This window comes from Callithrix jacchus, chromosome 10, assembly GCF_049354715.1.
Source record: "Callithrix jacchus isolate 240 chromosome 10, calJac240_pri, whole genome shotgun sequence".
Lineage (NCBI taxonomy): Eukaryota > Metazoa > Chordata > Mammalia > Primates > Cebidae > Callithrix > Callithrix jacchus.
The window spans coordinates 4,015,491-4,035,559 of record NC_133511.1 but is presented as its reverse complement, the minus strand read 5'-3'; the positions used below and the strand labels follow the sequence as shown (position 1 = coordinate 4,035,559).

The 20,069-nt window shown below is 39.7% G+C and overlaps 2 protein-coding genes across 4 annotated transcripts in view; one reads left to right on the top strand and one right to left on the bottom strand.

The window, feature by feature from the left end:
- PDGFD (platelet derived growth factor D) overlaps positions 1 to 20,069 on the top strand; it is a 244,740-nt gene that overhangs the window by 107,993 nt on the left and 116,678 nt on the right. The window lies entirely within an intron of this gene.
- Positions 1,453 to 4,527, bottom strand: DDI1 (DDI proteasomal shuttling factor 1). Its single transcript, XM_002754355.6, has one exon. The coding sequence runs from the start codon at positions 4,407 to 4,409 to the stop codon at positions 3,177 to 3,179; it is 1,233 nt and encodes a 410-aa protein (XP_002754401.4). The 5' UTR covers positions 4,410 to 4,527; the 3' UTR covers positions 1,453 to 3,176.

Here is a 20,069-nt window from a genome sequence, read left to right as displayed (position 1 = left end):
GAAATAAGACTAAGAAATGATAAAACATAGCATTCATTTCAAGAATCCTTTTTGTTTGTTATATAGAGATATACATAGAGATAGAAATACTTCATGTGTGTTTGGGTGTGTAGTGTGTAAAATTGAGTTACAATGTAAAATGTAGGTTGTTGTCAAAAATTTTTTTAATTACTGATCTTTGACTATTTGAATGTTTCTAAGAATTCTGAGCCTCAAATTCCTTATCCACAAAATGGGCTGAAAAATAGTGATTTTCAAGGTTTACCCTGAGGATTAAAGGGAACCATATGCAAAGTACCTGCATGGTGCCTGATTCCTGTAGAAGACAAGCAAAAGATGTAGCCTTTCCCAAAACTAATCCATGTAAAATTTAATTGATCGCGAACCTTTTATGTATACACAGGATTATATTAAGACTTTAATTAATTTTTAAAACACTTTTCAATTTGAAAGTCAATGACTTTTAAAAGTTAATCAATAAGGGCATTGCTTAATTAATTCATTTTATTTAATGATTTTTCTTTGAGGTCATTGCTTTTCAATTCAGTATAAATGTTTTTAATTTATTCATTCATTAACTCAAATAATATTTTTAGGATTTGGAATATGGCCAAATAAACATGACATTTTTAAGAGAATACTAATATGTCCTATGAGGAATAGTTAAAAATCTGTTGAAAACCTACTAAAGCCTAAAAATGGATATGTGGGCTGATACTGATTTCATACAGTAAAAAGTTGGTCTCATGCCAGAAAGATTAAATGTGGTCTTGGGAGAAGGAAGAATGAAGACCAGCTTATTGGAAGTGATAGGACAACAGATTTCAGTTCAAAATAAGAAGCAAATAATTTTACCTGAGATTTGTCTCAAAACCTTATAACTATAATTCAGAAAAGGTATTTCTCTGAGAAGGTAGGGTGGGTATGGTCAGATTTGATATCATGTAAACTGTCTTTTTTTTTTTTTTTTTTTTGAGACGGACTTTCGCTCCTTACCCAGGCAGGAGTGCAATGGCGCGATCTCGGCTCACCGCAACCTCCGCCTCCTGGGTTCAGGCAATTCTCCTGCCTCAGCCTCCCGAGTAGCTGGGATTACAGGCACGTGCCACCATGCCCAGCTAATTTTTGTATTTTTAGTAGAGATGGGGTTTCACCATGTTGACCAGGATGGTCTCGATCTCTTGACTTCGTGATCCACCCATCTCGGCCTCCCAAAGTGCTGGGATTACAGGTGTGAGCCACCGCGCCTGGCCGTAAACTGTCTTTTACCTTAAAGGTTCTGTGGCTGACTTTTTTGGGTCAGATACCCTGAGGAGTCCCATGTGATATATGCAAATAAGATTTTTTTTTTTTGCATAAATAAAGCTTAAAATTGAGTCCAGAAGATGGTGCGGATTTTGCATAGCTTTATCTTTGAGAGATTTCATGAATTTGTCAGGTCAATTTACATTTATTCATAAGCATTTTGCTTATCCCTGACTTTACTCTGTCTTTTCTGCTAATTGCATTTGTCTTGAGTGCTTAATTAGAAACAAAAGTAGGAAGGAAATCTGTCCATTTGATCATTTTTAGCAATTCTACTGGGTGTAAAACTTTGTGCAAATGTAGACAAGATTGGGAAATGTGAGCATGGGAATATTTATAGAGAAGAAAAATGGGAGGTGAACTGATGGAGGCTGGGAGAGGAAAGGTGACTTTCTTTAGAAAGAGTGTGATTTGTGTGACCAAGAAGTAAAACAAAAAGAAGTATGTGGGGATCATAAGGGAGGATGGCGTATTTCTGTACCCTTTGGGAATGCTGTGTGGCTTTATGTTTTGTCAGGAAAATAGAATAACTCAAAGGACATCCTAGATCATAATGAGGTTTTAGTACTTGAAAAGTGACACCTTCCGGGGGGCGGGGCCGGGGGGGATTCATAGATGAGGAATCTGAGTTGTAAAGTAGGTGAAGTAATTTGTCTAAGTAATTAAGCATAATCAAAGCATACTCTTCTTGACTTTGAATCCACTGTTGTGATACCAGTCTTGATGAATTATTGCCCCGAAATATTTCCCCTCCATCTGATGGCCTCAGGAAGCTGGAACTTTTCTAATAGTGTTTCAGCCATGGATTGTAATTAAGTCTAGGATCTTCCATTTCCCAGTGTCCGTCGTAATAAAGAGTGGCTTTGTCACAGTGAACAATTCTGTATGAGGCCTTAGAGATCTTCTCATTCAGAAGTTTTCAAATGTTATTTTAACAGTGAAGCCCTTTGTTCAAACAATATTGATGTAGCAGCAGCTTAATATCTAGAGCAGACTTTTACTTTAAACAGGAGGAAGAGAGAGATGATCTAATTGCAATGCGTATTAGGGAACCTAGATCACTGCCTGTCCCCACCACTCACTCCCACCACTGTGCAACTTGACTCCCAAGAAGTACCATGATTTCTTTAAAAGAAAATCTAATTTATTGCCTTTATTTTACAGCCAGAGTTTCTTTGAATGCAGGGGAGATAGAAAATTAATGTAACATCCTTGGAGAAAATTCCACTTTCTCAAATATGGCAAAAACAGCCTTTAGCTGTGGACTACAGTGTGACTGCAGGAGATCCAGGGGGAGGGAAGGTGTGAACATGAGGAAATTGGCCTTTATGTTGCCCCAGACAGACATATTTATAAGTATTAGTTAACATGAGAATGTAATTGACCCACTAATTCTAGTGCCTTTCTCAAAAACAAAACCTATGAAAACAGACATATTTCCCTGCATATAAAGAATTGTTAGTGCTGATGTGAAATAGTTTTATGTAGATGCCTTGTAAGGTCTGTGGCCATGGCATTTCTCCAGGGAATTCTGCAAAATAGCAACTGGTTTGGATAAGCCACCTGTAATCTGATAGAATGATGTCTCTAAAAGAAGCTGATTTTCTTTTTTCACGGATTATCTGGAAAGCCGCTGGAGCCTCCAGAGCCTTCCCAGGATGCCTTTCAGTGATCTCCGGACAAGGGAAATGGAAGAGGGACCAATACCAAGGAATCAGGATTGACAGTTACCTATCTGAGAACGTAGTCCCAAGGCCAGGTTTAGTTGTTACTGATTTTTTTTTTAATGATCACATTTCTGGTGAGCGCCCATCGTATCATTTCCAGGGACCTGAAGCTCCCTTAAGGTGGTGACATATTTATAACGCGCTTCAGTGCTCTTTTTGTCCGAAATCCTTGCCCGAATGTGTAATTTCCTTGTCAGAAGGCCCATCTTGCCCATTTACCATCCTACTGAGTAAGGGCGACTCTCCCTCAGGAAGGAAGTAGGTCTGCGTGCCAGTGGTGCCGATGACCAGCACGTTTTTCTTCAAATCGATGGAACATTGATGTCTTCGGAGCATATCTAGGCCTAGAAGCATATCCATGGGTTGGTCCGCAAGTATGGAGAAAGAGCACGGTAAGAAATCACCTTCAATTTGAATCTGAGCCAGATGAACGCGGCCGATAATGATCTGCGTGCCCACTCCTTGAGCAACCCCAGCCCACCGTCGGTCCACCAGCCTCATGATGTTACAGCGCTCGGCACAAGCCTGGCTCATGATGGTCATCTGGGCGCCCGAGTCAACAAACGCCTTCAAAGGACGCCCGTTCACTCTGCAGTTAATGTAGAGCATCGTCACTTGTCCGAAAGTCTCGGGCGCCTCTTCCATCGCTATATTCATGTTTTCTTCCACGTTCCTCTGCCGGATCTCCTCTTCTATTTTGGCCTGAGCTTCCAGATCCAGGGGGTCGGCCGTGTAGAGACGAAGCCTCTCCCGCTCTCTCGAGGCCCATTCCCTTCGCTGCTCCATCAGCACCTGAGCAAAGGTGTCAAGGCTTCCGCTGAGCAGGGCCTCCGCCAGGCTGGGGTTGCGTTCCTCGAGCAGGGACAGATGGTGCCGGTTGGAGAGCAGCGTGCTGCGGATCAGGGCTGGGCTGCCCAGGCCTTGCGGGCCGGCCGCCTCCTCCCCCAAGGCCCGGCCGTGCGCCCGCTGGGCAGAGGGTGCGCGCTGCTGCCGCTGCTGTCCTGGGTGCTGCGGGCGGGAGCTGGACGTCCCGGGTGCTGCGATGCCGCCGCTCAAGTCTACACGAGGCTGGTTCGGGGCCCGGGGTCCCACGTTGTCCCTCTGCAGTAAAACCACCACATCGCCGTCTTTGAGGCCGTAGGAGCCCAGGGAACAGTGGTCGTCAATGAGGAGTCGCTCCATGTGGATGATCTGGATCTCGTCGGCGGGGACTCTGGACTCCACCTCGCAGAGGACCTTGAAGTTTCGGAGCTCAAAGTCAGGGCTGACCTGGAGGGAGAAGGTGACTTCCGAGAGGTCCCTCCGCACGCAGTACACGGTGATGAGCATGGCGGGGACCTGGGCGTGCCGGGTGGGCAGAGGGCATGGGCCGCTCATCGGGGGCTGGGGCGGGCCTGTGTTGTTGGCGTCGCTGCTCCTCACGACTCAGTAGGTCACTCGCCTCTCAGAGGGACGGATGCTCATCTGCCTGGGGCTGCCTCCCAGCCTCAGTGCCAGCCGTGTGGCCCAGTGGAGCCTTGAGGTAGCATGTTGTATTCCAAAGTCCATTTGTAAGTGCCCTGTCTGGAACCTAGAATGCCTATTTCCATGGAAACGCAATGACTCAAAGCTGTCGGGTTTCAAGGCCAGCCCTTCAAAGCCTATTTAACACGATAGGAAAGAAATTATTTCAACACCTTTTGTTTGTTTGTTTTTTGGAGACAGGATCTCATTCTGTCACCCAGACTGGAGCTCAGTGGCAAGGTCACAGCTCACTGCAGCCTCGACCTCATGGACTCAAGCAGTCCTCCTCTCTCAGCCTCCTGAAAAGCTGAAACTACAGCCATAGTCTACCATGCCTAGCTATTTTTTGTATTTCTTTTATAGAGATGGGAGGGATCTCCCTATGCTGCCCAGGCTGGCCTCCAACTCCTGGGCTCAAGCCATCCACACACTTCTGCCTCCCAAAGTGCTGGGATTACAGGTGTGAGCCACCGTGCCTGGTTTCAACACTTTCTAAACAGCATATTACCATTTGTTTTGCTTTAGAGTTATATTCTTTGTACTTGTGTGTTCCCCACCCACGACCCCAAATAGTGTCTGTTTCCTACATGGTAAGTATCATTCTGTGTCTATAATACAAAAGTCAGACTTGAAGCCTGCCCTCGAGGAGCTCACATTCTGGAAAGGGCTAGATGGGTGAATGGGTAATCACATGTTCAGGGTACTGCCTTTAGTATCAAACAGAGAATGTTTCCTAAGGAGGAGACAAGCTGGATGTTGAAGGATGAGCATCTTCCAGGTGAAAAGTGGTCTCTTTCCAGAGGGAAGCAGTTCATGTTACAAAAGCAGGAATTTATGGCAAGGCCTGCTATTTCTAGAGAAAGAGGAGACGTTTTATGCAATAAAAAATTGTACATAACTTTGAATAGCAGGATATGAAGCTGGAAAAAAATAGTTGGAGCCAACTTATGAAGTCATGTGAATTCAAGGAGTTTAAATATTAAATATTATCAAGTAGCAAGAATTCTCCCTCCAAAAAAAAAAAAAAAAGAAAGAAAATGAAAAGGAAGGAAAGGGAAAGATTTGAAGCAGGTGTTCATGCTTTTTTTTTAATTGACTTAGGGAAGAGGCTTCTTGCAACGCATAGGGGACAAAATGTGTCCCTCTGGCAGGAGGGCCAGTTGGGAGGCCTTTCTGGTGGTTCAGAGCGGGAGCTGTTGCTAGAGTGTGGAAACCTCAGGAGGACAAAAGCCAAAGCAATAGGGAAGAAACAGGTTTTTTGAGTAAAACTGATAGAATGCGCATACCCCTTGGAGGTGAGGCGTGTAAAAGCAGTGGAGTGTGTGGATAACACAGAGGGTCTCTAAAATGGGAGACTGGGTAGACAGGCCGTTGTCTTCAAGGGAATAAACGAGTGAGTGAGATAAATCTTTGAGGCGACCCATTTGACATCAGTTCTGTAGGAAAATGCATTAAGGATGCCACCTCGGAGGCCAATATGCCTCTGACACTTGGACATGGCCGCTTTCTACACACCACACACACACACACACACACACACACACAGAGTGGAGGCTGTCATAGTAAGGGCGAAAATCCTTCAAGGCAAATGATGATAGGGTAGAAATCCTTGCGTGCTAGTTATTTTTCTCCATGTTTAATGTTGAATAAAGTATTTAGCACTGTACAGGGCTCATGTTTCCCTGGCTTGATCCTCCCAGGTATACCTACTTATGAGCCAAGATAGTTGCTATCCTCTGCCTAGTTTCCCCTCCTTCTTTAAAGTGTCATTAGAAAGCCTGCACCATGACACTGTTATACCATTGTGGGGAGAAGGGTGTCACATCAGCCTAAAACATTTTTTTTTGGCTCCTGTTTCTCATGTGTTTGTCTCAGATGGAAGACTATGTCTCTCATTGCTCTAATTATTATGTTTCCATACTCATATTTGCTTATATGAGAAAGGTTGACTGAATGCCCAGTGTATGTGAAGAGTGTGCTAAGTTCTCAAGAAACAAACGTGACTAATGTTAAATACAGGCTCACAGTCTAAATTAGAACATGTGCACACACACAAACTGAAGGGTAAAATAGGATCACAGTAGGAGCTGTGATAGCTTAGGAGAAATGAGTAATATCTGGAGAGAAGATGAAGAAGGTGAGGGGTTGGGGGCAGAGAAGACTTCCTGAAAGAACTGGGCCAGAGTGGAGAAACAAAGGCTGGGAAGGAAGATGACCTGACTTAGAGCCTTTAACTGGAAAGACAGTGTTTCATGATATGAGGATTTCTTTTAATTTTAAGAAAAAAATCTAGCATTGTAATTTTCACCATTTATACAGATGAATGGCCCTTTGACTCAAAAATATGATGTTATGGTTCTTTGCACACTGACAAGTTTATCAGAGATTACTTGTGGTTTCTCCTGCGTTTGGAAACAATTATCATGTGAGATGTCACATGCAAACTACTCTGCTAAAGAACAGATTGAGAAACCAGTGAGACTTTAAGTCAGTGTTCCTTTATCTGTTTTCCCCAAATAGCTTTGTACAATTTGTTCTTCAAACCATAAGCGAGGGGGATTATACTGGGGCTTTTGTTTATTTTTTAAGAGCAAATGAAATTTTTTTTGTAGAATAAGCTTCCTTTTATTTCTTATAAAACAAAAATTGTGAGTTTACATGAAAAGAAACTAACATCTTTTTTCTATACCATTGCCTTGATACTGAACATATGTGAATTCCATGTGATATGTTTTATTATTTCCCTGTAATTCTTTACTTTGGGTATCATTTTATATTTGTGTGGTTTTCAGCATTTTACCTTTTACTGAGAACAGACACTGAAAAGAAAAAAAGCCTCAAGGTCTGGCCAATGAGCTGTCATCATTCCATAGGCCACAGGATGTCAAGGTTGCCAGGGATCCTTTGGATTCCATAGTCCAACACCCATCCAGGTCTTAAATCTCTGTTGCAAAAATCCCTGGAATCTGTACAGCTAAACAGTTTCCTGTGTTTAGTACTTCTGTGTATACATTATTTGATTCTTTCATTTTACCCAGCACGATTGATGGTTTGTTAATCAAATACCATATGTATAAATCTATCAACTCAAATTTTAAATGAAAACCTCTTCTGATTGTACAATGAACTTGGAGATCATTGGATATATATATATATAAGCATAAATATATATATATATATATATAAACATAAACTCCAACAGTTTATGTTTAGGAATATACATATAGGTATAGAAATATAAACATATATGTAGAAATATATATGTATCCCTAAACATAAACTGTTGTTATACCGTAAGTCCCTATCATATAGTCTGTTGAGAAACTGATGATCTGACATACTGAGTTGTGTAAATCTAAGTAACTGAGGTTCTCAAAACTTTTCTTGAGGAATTCTTTGTGAAGTATATTCCCTTACTTTTCTCCCTCAGTAAGTACAATATAAGAACATAATTAAATCTTTTTTGATAAGTGAGATTCCTGCAGAGTCTCCAGGCTATCACTCAGAAATCAATTCTAATTGTTTGGCCTAAATGCCCAGAAAATAGAAGAGATGGGACTGATTTTATTCTAGCCAAGTAAATAACCCCAAAGTTATTTTTTCAAATAAACCCACAATACCATTTATAATTTGCCTCTTTCTAAAAACTTAATGTGACAAAAAAATAAAACCCAGATAGCTGATGGTTTCAACTGAGAGTTGATATTTAAAGTACTATCTCTTGCTTTACTAAGCAAAATAATTGTCTTTTTAGTGAAAAAAATAGAATATCTACATAAATGTCATTAATAACATGTACAATAATTAAACCATGCGAAATGAATACATCTGCTTGCTACATTGTGGTTTTTTTTAAGCATGTGCCTGGTATTACCTTTAGCGTGTAATCAAGACTTACTAATAATTAAATCATCACTTGAGATTTCCAGTGCAATTTAGAAAAGATGAAGAATTTTAAAAGCTGTACCCTTAGGTTAAATAACTAATTTTTTCACCATTCTTTCATTTGCTTTAGAGTAGTACAATAAATTGTGCCAGAACGGTCATGAATGAATAACATATATTTCTTCAGATATTCATTTATTTATTATTTTTGTCGTTGTATGGATCTGTGTTTGTTTATTTTTATTTTAAGTTCCAGGGTGCATGTGCAGGATATCCAGGTTTGTTGCATAGGTAAACATGTGCCATAGTGGTTTGCTGCACCTATCAACCCATCACCTAGGTGTGAAGCCCAGCGTGCATTAACTGTATTTCCTTATGCTCTCCCAGGCCCATGCTCTTCCCCGACCTACCCCAGGGAGTGTCGTTCCTCTTGCTGTGTTCATGTGCTCTCATTGTTCAGCTTCCACTTATAAGTGAGAATATGAGGTGTTTGGTTTTCTGTTCCTGTGTGAGTTTGCTGAGGATAATGGCTTCCAGCTTCATCCAGGTCCCTGCAAAGGACATGATCTCATTCCTTTTTATGGCTACATAGTATTTCATGGTGTATATGTACCACATTTTCTTTATCCAGTCTATCGTTGTTAGGCATTAGGGCTGATTTCATGTCTTTGCTATTGCGAATAGTGCTGCAATGAACATATATGTTCATATGTCTTTATAATAGAATGATTTATATTCCTTTGGGTATATACCCAGTAATGAGATTTTGTGGGTCAAATGGTATTTCTGGTTATAAATCTTTGAGGGATCACCACACTGTCTTCCACGATGGTTGACCTAATTTAAATTCCCACCAAGAGTGTAAAAGCATTCCTATTTCTCAACAACGTTGCCAGTATCTGTTGTTTCCTTGATTTTTAAATAATTGCCATTCTGACTGGTATTAGATGGTATCTGATTGTGGTTTTGTGTTGCATTTTTTAAATTATCAGTGATGACTGAGCTTTTTCATGTTTGTTAGTCACATGTATGTCTTCTTTTGAGAAGTGTGTGTTCATGTCCTTTGCCCAATTTTTGATGGGGTTGTTTTTCTTCCCTTGTAGATCCTGGATTTAGACCTTTGTCAGATGTTTAGACTGCAAAGTTCTTCTCCCATTCTGTAGGTTGTCTACGCACTCTGTTGATAGTTTCTTTTGCTGTGCACAAGCTCTTTAGCCTAATTAGATCCCATTTGCCAAAGTTTGCTTTTGTTGCAATTGCTTTTGGAGATTTCATCACAAAGACTTTGTCCATGCCTATGTCCTGAATAGTATTGCCTAGATTTTCTTCTAGGGTTTTTATAGTTTTGGGGTTTACTGTTAAGGTTTTATTCCATCTTGAGTTAATTTTCATATAAGGTGTAATAGTAATTAATGAGTTATGAGAAATGTGTAAATTAAATGCTGTGATTGCTTAGAGGAGGAGGTAGAGGTTATCTGTTTGGGATAAGGTGGGGTGCAGGGAGTGAATGAAATTATCCAGAATGCTCACTGGAGGAAGTACCACTGAAGTGGGCCTGGAAGAACGATTTGGTCAGTTGATCCATGGTTACAGTGTACTTGTCTGGGTTCCAAGGAGCAACCCTTTCCTTGATCTCTTTCTCTTTGCATGAATGTACATTTTTCTACTCATATGTTTTCCTGGTAGATCTATCACCAAATGGATGCATTAAGATGATAGGATTGGTGTAGGGAAAGAGGAGTATTCTGGCCATCTCAAAAAGTGGCTGTCCCGCCCTAAGATGTCCTCACACGGATGACAAAAAATAATGAATGCCGTGTTTCCTTCTGTTAGTGAAGAAAGAGAGAAATTTATTTCATGATGACAAGCATGAGCAGTGCCCTGAATTGAAATGCGAATGGTCTTCTTTGCAATTCACCTTTATCTACCTTTGAGTTAGAGAAAATTTCCTAAAGACTTTGGCATTTCTTTGCCCTTCAGCCTTGCCTTTATTTTTCTCCGGCTGGTGGAGATATTTTATTGGAAACTAGGTGGATGTTGTTTGCATCGGGGATCTCCAAAATTATTTATGGGTGGTTTTAATGTGAATGTATATAGAGGCTGAATTTCCCTTATCTGAAATGCTTGAGACCAGGAATGTTTGAAATTTCAGAATTTTTTTGAAGTTTTGGAATATTTGCTGATACATAATGAGGTATCTTTAAAATGGGACCTAAGACTAACACGAAATGTATGTATGTCACACGTGCACCTTATTCTCATAGCCTGAAAGTAATTTTATACAATAATTTTGTGCATGAAATACAGTTTTAACTTACATTTTGACTAAGACCTCTCTCATGAGGTTAGGTGTGCAATTTCCCACTTGTGTCATCATGTAGGTGCTCAAAATATTTTGGATTTTTGAGCTTTTTGGATGTCAGTTTTATGGTTTAGGGATGTCCAGCCTGTAATTAGTAGATATCATAGTTTAACTTTATGAAATTCTTGATAGTACCACACACTTATCTATCATACAATAAAACTCTTGCCAGGCATGGTGGCTCACACCTGTAATCCCAAAACTTTGGGAGGCTGAGGCGCACGGATCACGAGGTCAGGAGATCAAGACCATCCTGGCCAATGTGGTGAAACCTCATCTTTACTAAAAATACAAAAAAATTAGCTGGATGTAGTGGTGCACACCTGTAATCCCAGCTACTCAGGAGGCTGAGGCAAGAGAAATGCTTGAACCCAGGAGACGGAGATTGCAGTGAGCTGAGATCATGCCATTGCACTACTGCTTGGGTGACAGAGTGAGACTCTGTCTCAAAAAATACTAAATAAATAAATAAAACTCTCAAAATGACCACTTTTTATGTTATCCACATACACTCACTCCTGTGACATGAGACTCTTAACCTTACAGTCCGGAGTAATAGCATGCAGTCCACCCAAGCAGAAAAGATTTAGCCACTGGCCAAGACACCTCAAAAGAAAGTTTTATGTCACATCACTTTATTTATGGTGACATTTTGGGTCAGTCTTCGTAGAATGAAATTTGTTAGCTTCCAAATAGGACAGGGTGTATTGAAAGATTCCAAAGACATTTAAAAAAAATTGTACCATAACACGGTCTTTGGATATTTTATGAATTATATACATGATAGGTAATGTTTCTACAGCTGTCTTATAAAAGACAAAATTTCAGATTGTTTCTTATGTTGCTTTCACTATTCTAAACAGCAGCTGAGTTAATTGATGATCATAGTAATTAGCATGGCTAAAGCCCATCTGTCTGTAGAATTTAAGTGTATTCCAACCAGGAAATGAGAAACAAAGCCTGATAAACAAAAGCTTCACTTTCTGAAATAACAAATAAAAGGTAAATCAACTCACCTATTTTTCTCAGAAAAATTAAATTTAGCAACCTGTATAGAAGGAGAGTTTCTTTTTAGATCATCCCAATGGTACCTAGTCCATAGCATTTTCTATTTTATTTTTTCAAGTGGCTTGGAAACATTAATGTCTCTGTAGGTAGTCTCTCTATTTTGAAAGATGTGGCACTCGCATGCCCATCCCCTGTTCCATTCCACTTATGAATATTCTGTTTCACTCAGCTTATAAAATGTGCTTAACTGCTGATATGCTCTTGTTTACTTATGTGTTGGTAAAATATTTTAGTGCTGCTTATTCACAGAAGTCATTGGAGGCCTCCAGAGGACAGGAACTAATCAGAGCAACCACATACTCTAGCTTTCAAAATCAGGGAACCAATTTATGCTGTTGAAGAGAGAGAAGATAGTATCATTGACTTTTTTCTTTTACAAACCTTAAATGAAATGGAACTGAAATCTCTCAGGCAACCCTAACCAAACTGTTTTTGTCTTTCATTTTTCTGCATTTTTTTTTAACTTCAGAATAACTTTAAGCACTATGAACTGTGAACAAAGACTTGATTTTATTTCATGATCTTACTGCAGTGTTCTTTATCTAGAATATAGGGCTGTGGTGGCCCCTCCATGCCTGTGGCTAAGAGACAAGAACCCAGTGTTCCGAGGATAACTCGTAAATTACTATTTACACAAATGAAATACACTGGTATTAAACTGACATCAAAAAATGAAGCCCCACTGCAGTTGAGGTTTCTGATATTAAAATTGGGCTCTAGGACCATTTCTTTTTTTCTTTTCTTTTTTTTTTTTTTTGAGACGGAGTTTTGCTCTTGTTGCCCAGGCTGGAATGCAATGGCGCGATCTCGGCTCACCGCAACCTCCGCCTCCTGGGTTCAGGCAATTCTCCTGCCTCAGCCTCCTGAGTAGCTGGGATTACAGGCATGCGCCACCATGCCCAGCTAATTTTTTGTATTTTTAGTAGAGACGGGGTTTCACCATGTTGACCAGGATGGTCTTGATCTCTTGACCTCGTGATCCACCCGGGGCCTCGGCCTCCCAAAGTGCCGGAATTACAGGCGTGAGCCACCGCGCCCAGCGAGACCATTTCTTTATAGAAAATTGAAAGCAAACAGGATCATCAGCTCCTCAATATGCAACAAGCCAGCCTGAAAAAAAAAAAAGCCAAAACCAAAAGCAGAAAAGAGAACAAATTCAAGTAAGAAGCATCATTTGTGTTTGTAGGGATGGGTGCAGCAAATGCATCTAGCAGTTAGCCTCAGATTTGTACCTCCTCTGTTACAGTATTAGGTAAGATCATCCCTTTATGATACTGGGTTTTGTAATCTAAAGCAACTAGGATTATCCTGAATACAAGTTGCCTTCCTAGGAAAATGGAATCCATGCTATACTTTTTAATATAATAGGCTCTAAGCTATGACTTCTTACCAAGAGGCCGTGAGATCTGTTCTCTGAAAGCCTCAATTCAATCTGGCCTTGTGACCAAAAAGAGGCGACAAAATACAAATATCCTAGTATCAAAATTTAATCAACACACGCTATTCTATTTTTAATAAAAGGACAATATTGTATATCTGCAGTTCTGGAAAAATAGTTACATAAACACACACAAGAACTGAATAAGATATACCAGTCAGTGTCACAGAAAGCCTGTTGTAGCTTTGAAATCACAAAAGTAGAGCTTAAGTGCCCTGGATGTGTCACTTTTTATCTGAATGTCCTTGGACAAAGCATTAATTTATCTGAGCCTCATTATCCTCTGATGTAAAATGGGGATGATGACAATAATCTCTTTTCCATAGGATTTTGGTGTGGACTTAATGGATAATTTGAGTTTGTCTTGAAAATAGAAAAGCATTCTACCAAAGTATGTCATGTTTTCCTTGTGTGAGTGAAAACAATAGTTAATAATCTGGAAAAGTAAGACAAGAGGATGGAATTTCTAAATACTAAAGAAAATATGTAGATTAACTTTAACACCTTATTAACCAGGAGCAGGTGCTGTGAGAACTGTCACAGCTCCCTTCAACCTTGCGTTCATTCCGGGACGAGGCAGATGGTTCATAACGGTCTCGATCACCAAATCTGTTTCAAAACCAGGGAGCAGCTTTCAAAAGGGGAATAAATACATCCTTTCCTGGCATGTTATTTCGTCACATGACTGAACGTCAGTTTTAACCACAGCAGTCTGCACGGTGTTCTTGAAGGTTAGAGAAAGTAGATGACAAGGTCTTTGTTCATAAGGTGCTTATAGAATTGTTAAGCAGACGCAACACAATGAAGAGACAATCCGTTCATCATGATTAATAGTGAAAACGTATAGCACATTAAGTCAGGTTAATATGGCTTATCTTGTGTGCAGCAAAACTGTTAAACTTGATGTCAAGGATAGAAGTATAATAGTCCCCCTAAGTTATTTGGAATCACTGTTGGGTAAGGTTATGTGATGGATTGAACAATGAAAGCGTCTCAGTCCACGGGACACTTCCCTCAAAGGCTTTTTTTTTTTTTTTTTTTTTTTAGCCGAATCTCCAATACAAATTGCAGAGTTAAACAGATTAAACATTTCAGAGTGAATGCCCAGAGTCATTTGGACTGGAAATTGTAACCGTGAGGCCATGAGGTTTTCAAACCTAGGGGACTGCTTTAGACAAGTGATAGCAGACATCCAAACGTTCCTTTAAAAACTGAAATGTTTTTGGCCAGGCGCGGTGGCTCAAGCCTGTAATCCAGCACTTTGGGAGGCCGAGGTGGGTGGATCACGAGGTCAAGAGATCGAGGCCATCCTGGTCAACATGGTGAAACCCCGTCTCTACTAAAAATACAAAAAATTAGCTGGGCATGGTGGCACGTGCCTGTAATCCCAGCTATGCAGGAGGCTGAGTCAGGAGAATTGCCTGAACCCAGGAGGCGGAGGTTGTGGTGAGCTGAGACCGCGCCATTGCACTCCAGCCTGGGTAACAAGCATGAAATTCCATCTCAAAAAAATTAATTAATTAATTAATTAATTTAAAAATAATAATAATAATAAAATAAAAACTGGAATGTTTTTAAATGGGATTTTGACAGAGGTCATTGATCTGTGGTCATGGGGTAACATGAATTATCTCAAAGCAGGAGCTTCAAGCTTTTGTAGTGGTATGCATCATTGGTTTAAAAAATGTTTTTTGGTTACCGTCAGTATTTGTATATTTATAAACTATATGTCATATTGTATAACATAAGATATAAAATGGATGGAAATTATAAATGGTTCAGTTAATATATATACAAATTTAATGTCTAGTGTTTTCTTCCACTCACCACAGATCTTAAGGTGCAAAAACCTCAGTTCTGAAAGTATTAGAAGACAGTTAATTCCCTGTTGCTTTGAGTGAATGGCCAAGGATCAGCCTTTCTTTCCAGATGGCATGGATTAGAACCAAAATAGAAGGCAAGGAAAGCATAGTCTGAGAAGCATGAAGAGAAAGCACCTGTATAGGCACATTCATGGGCAGAGATCAGCCTCTCCTAATACAGTATTCAGCAGATGGTGGTCAGAGATGATAGTGTGGCTATCACTGTGGCTGCAGAGTTGGGAGCAGTGGCAGCAATGGCAGAAGCAGCAGGAACACAGCCCTACCTACCCTGGCTTCCACCCTTCCTGTCCCAGGACAGGGTGGAGAAATGCAAAGACTGTTTGAGATCCTCTGTAGAGAGCCCATTTGGTACCTAACAGTTATATGAGCGAGTCCAAGAGAAAAGGTCAAAATAAGGACAGCATCTTTAGAAAGACTTTACCTCTGCTTCCGAGAGACTGGAAGCTCCTCAGTTCTTGTGACTCTGCGATGCTTGTCCTTTTGAAGCAGACACTGTTGCTGCCCTGCCTCATCCCCCTGTGCTCATGTTTATGTTCCTACAAATGCTGACAGCTTCCCCTTTCCAGTGCCTTTGGGTCTTTCTTTCCTTGCCCCTGGGAAGCTTGCTCAGGCCGCCTCAGCACGGAAATGCTGGGCTTTCCTGCCCTTAGCGGAACTGTCTGGTCTTATCCTGGTCTCAGTCTGTCTACTCTCTTACCTGTACTTCCTGGGATGGCCGCTCAAATAAAGACTGCTTGTGTCTACATCCTTGTCTCAGTGTCAGCTTTTGAGGAGAGACAAACAAGAACTGAATTTGGCCGGGGTGGGAGGGTTTCATATTTTATCCATTGCATCCATTGTGTTGTGTTTGTTTTCTCAAGTAATTTTTTCTAGAGTCTCAAACAATTCATGTAAATTTGACAGAAAGCTGCACACCGCGGATTTGCACACCGTACCATCTGTTCAAAATCTTGGTGCCTGGTCAAGGTTCCATTTTGGTGTAGCTTTAATACTGCATGTGCTACAACAGTGTTCTCATCTGTTGCTCTAAATTGGCTGATTCAGATTTAAAAGTGCCTGTCAGTAGATCTCAAACATTTATATTATATGTGTGTAATTACTAATTAAAATATGTGATAAAATATATCAGTCTGACAGTTTGGCATAACTCCTAAGGGCATGGGCTTTGGATGTGCCAAGGTTTGAGTCCCCACTTTGACACTTTGAGTTCTGTGCAAAAGTTTCTTTATGCTTTAAAGAAGGATCTCCATGTTGATATCCTGTTGACTCCTGAAAAATACATGTAGCATTGACTTGGGGGTTTGTTCTAAAGTATCAATCACTTACGATATTCAGTTACATTGAGCAATATAACTTGTAGGACATGCTCCATATTCTGCCCACAACTTCTTGAGATCTGTTCTCCAATAGAGATTATATAGATTTGACACTTACGTGTTCAAATAGGTCATTTGTATGCACATTTTTGACAGAGACTTATGTGTCTATCTCATTGCTTTGACAGTACCGTCACGCACCACTTAGTAACAGGGATACTTTGGAGAAATGTATCGTTAGGTGATTTCATCGTTATGTGAGCCTCATAGAGTGAACTTCCCCAAAACTACGTAATCTACAATGCTATATGGTATCACCTATGGCTTCTAGGCTTCAAACCCATATGACATGTTACTGTACTGAATGCTGCAGGCAACTGAACACAATGATACTGTGTATCTAAACCTAAGTCCAGTAAAAATACAATGTTATCATCTTCCGGGACTTCTGCCTTACATGTAGTTTGTCATTGAGAGAAACATTATGCAGTTGTGTGACTATTAGCAAACACTAGAGAGACACAAACTTGAGTGTCAGTTATTTGTATGCAATTCTGTCAACTCAATGTGGTTCTTTGAAGAAAATTCTTGTACTCTGTTTATTTTACATGGGAAACATCCACAGCAGCATAATTACTGATGAATGAAACTCTTCTTTCATTTTTTTTTTTGTGTGTAGTACCTTCATATGCGAATGTATCTTTAAAGCATATACTTGTAAATATTAATCCTTTTAATTGACCTATCTTGTCCTAATTTATAACCCAAGATAAAAACTTCTTTTGATATTCAATGCCAATGCATTTCATGAGACCTTCTCATCTACCAGAGTCTGAAAGGAAAGCACGTCTTCAGTCATGTGACATTTCTTCCCGAGAGCTTCAGTTAATGCTACGTGTATGGCGTAGGTTTAAGTTTGTAAGATGTTGTCTAAAGAAAAGCTGTTGGGGGAATGCTTGGCCTCATATTAATGAAAGTCATATGTCCCAAGTTTGTCCACGTTTTTTTCTTATATTAGCAATGTTTGTATATTAAAATATGTCTAAGGATTGATAGAAGCACATGTTATGGTCATTTTACTCTGAATTTGACTTTTAGATATAACAGAGAAATTGGTCCTAGAAGTTATTCAGTAAATGCATAAGCTGTGATGGCTTCTTTCCAACCTGTAAAATTCCATCTGATAGACGGTAGCAGTAATAGTTCATCATTGGAAGAAAAATGCTGTGCAAATCTCCAGATCATGTTTAGCTAATCTTTGTTCTGTGGCTACATAATGTGTTTCATGAAAAAGGTTTGTGACATTTCTTAACAGTGGATTGTGTTTACATGATAGTAACACTGGACAGTGTGAGAAATTGTGCAATTTGCTAAGAACGGATCGATAGTGTGCTTTTATACACTGAAGCCAGAACTACTGATAGAAAGAATAAGCATCTTTTTTTCTCTTTGTACTCAAAATCAACACTTCTTAAATCTTACCCAGTGGAAAGGAACATTTCTGGAGTGATTATATAAATCTGTCTTTGGTGGATTGAGTGAAATGGCAGAAACCTCACCTTAATTGCAAAAGGACCATTGAAGCTTGTGATATCAAGAGCTTCCTGAAAAGCCAGGATGGCTGACATTCTATTTGAAATGCATTGGAGCAAAGAAGTTTGTAGTTCAGAAAGACATACATAAAATACTTCTCAGATGGTGTTTTCTGTTGCTTACCTTGCAGCTGTTATATGCTAGAGAGTTTGGTTATTTAACTATACATTTTTTGAGGAGATACTCAAGGTCGTAGTTGCAGCAGATTTTTAATTGTATACCAAGCTATAAAAAGTGGAACATTTCACCCTGGGGAGTCCCCCAAAATGATTGTAGTCACTTTATTAAGTGAGCTAACGCAGAGTTTGGCTATAGTAAATCAAAGCTTTGTGTATATGTTTTGTTCCTTGGGCAATCATTGTTCTATAGTTTTCATTTTTCACTATCTGGAAGTACAAACCAATAAACCTTTCAGGAAAAAAACCAAATTTTACATTTTTATATAGTTATTACCCACATAGTGTTCAGGAAACTTTACCAACAACAAAAATAGCCTGTAAACTTAGAATGTGTGTGTGTGTGTGTGTGTGTATGTACGTGTGTGTATGTACACACGTACATACACACACACACACTAAATTTTGTACATATATACATATATGTGTATACACACATACTTTGTTTATAGTATGTGTATATATATTAATATATATATCTAAGTTTAATTAAATATTTGTTAAGGTTCAAATATATACACTAAATTTGGGCTTAACATGGTAAAAACAAACTGAGGCAAACTACTGTATCACTTTTATTTTTGTAAATTGTAAGGTCAATTTTTTTTTCCTTTCCACTAATGTGGTTGGAATCAAGTATTTTGGAAACTGACCTTAGGAAATTGGAGGGGTAAAATTCATTCTTTATTTGTGCTGCAGGTTGTATATGTTACTGTAATGTCATACTTTCAAACAATAATTACAAAAGCATTATTCTATAAGAAGTCCTATTTGCCCAGTCTATGCACAGAGCCTACATAAATTAATGCAATTGTTTCTTTAAGGCTGTTGAGTCCAACTCTTAACCTTGTACAGCATCCCAATGGGGTCCATTCTGTTAGAACTTGAAGGAAGAACAGGAAGGATGGTAGATCCATTGAGTCCACAGTGTGAATACAAACTCGACTTTTACTTTAGCATGACTATTTTAAGACAAGAAACTGAAGAGTATATCTCAATAGATTTTAGCCTGCAGATATTCTACTAGTAGCTTCAAATCCCTGCTCTTTATAGTACATGATTAAAATCTCTATTATATTCCTGTTTGAAACATTCTTCCTTCATTAATGAAGTACTGGTCTTTGTGCATCATGTCCTCTTTTTGCTACAATAACTTTTTGGCTAGAAAATAAGGAAGAATCATTGTTTCCCTGTATTAGAGTTTTGATGGGATCCTTAGCACTTGTGAAATTAAGGGGTTTTTAATACCTGCCTGAATGTGCTACTCATAAACCTAGCTGTTAATACTCTGTGTCTGTACCCAAGGCGTTAGCATTCCCCACCGACACTGTCCATCTCAGCAGCCCTCTTCCACCCAAGCTTTAGAAGGTGCTGTTCTAATGTGAATTGGTTGGCTGTTAGCGGATTAAACTATATGACAACCATCCCAAAACTCAGTGGCTTAAAACAAATCATTTATTCTCTCTTATGTTGAGGTCAAGCCGAGTTTGACAGACCTACGCTAGTATTGAATGGTGCTGGCTCCCAGAATCAGGTTGGGTATAGATCTGCTCTTTATGCTTTTTATCCTTGGCATAATAGGCTTCCCAATACACGTACTTCTCATGGCAGCAGCAGAAGCATGAGAGCGTCGAGCAGAAAGAGCGGATGACTCCTAAGGCTTAGACTCACAATTAGTACCCAGTGCTTCTTTCTGCCTGCATTCTGTTGTCTCAGCCAATTCACATTACCAGCCTCACTATCAATGGGACAGGAAAATAAAGTGGTTGGCTCTAGAGAAAGTGCTACAAAGTCACATGGCAAAGAATGTGGA

Bases quoted from the DNA above. Each gene is read 5' to 3' on its own strand.
- DDI1 (XM_002754355.6), bottom strand. From the start codon at position 4,409: ATGAGCGGCCCATGCCCTCTGCCCACCCGGCACGCCCAGGTCCCCGCC.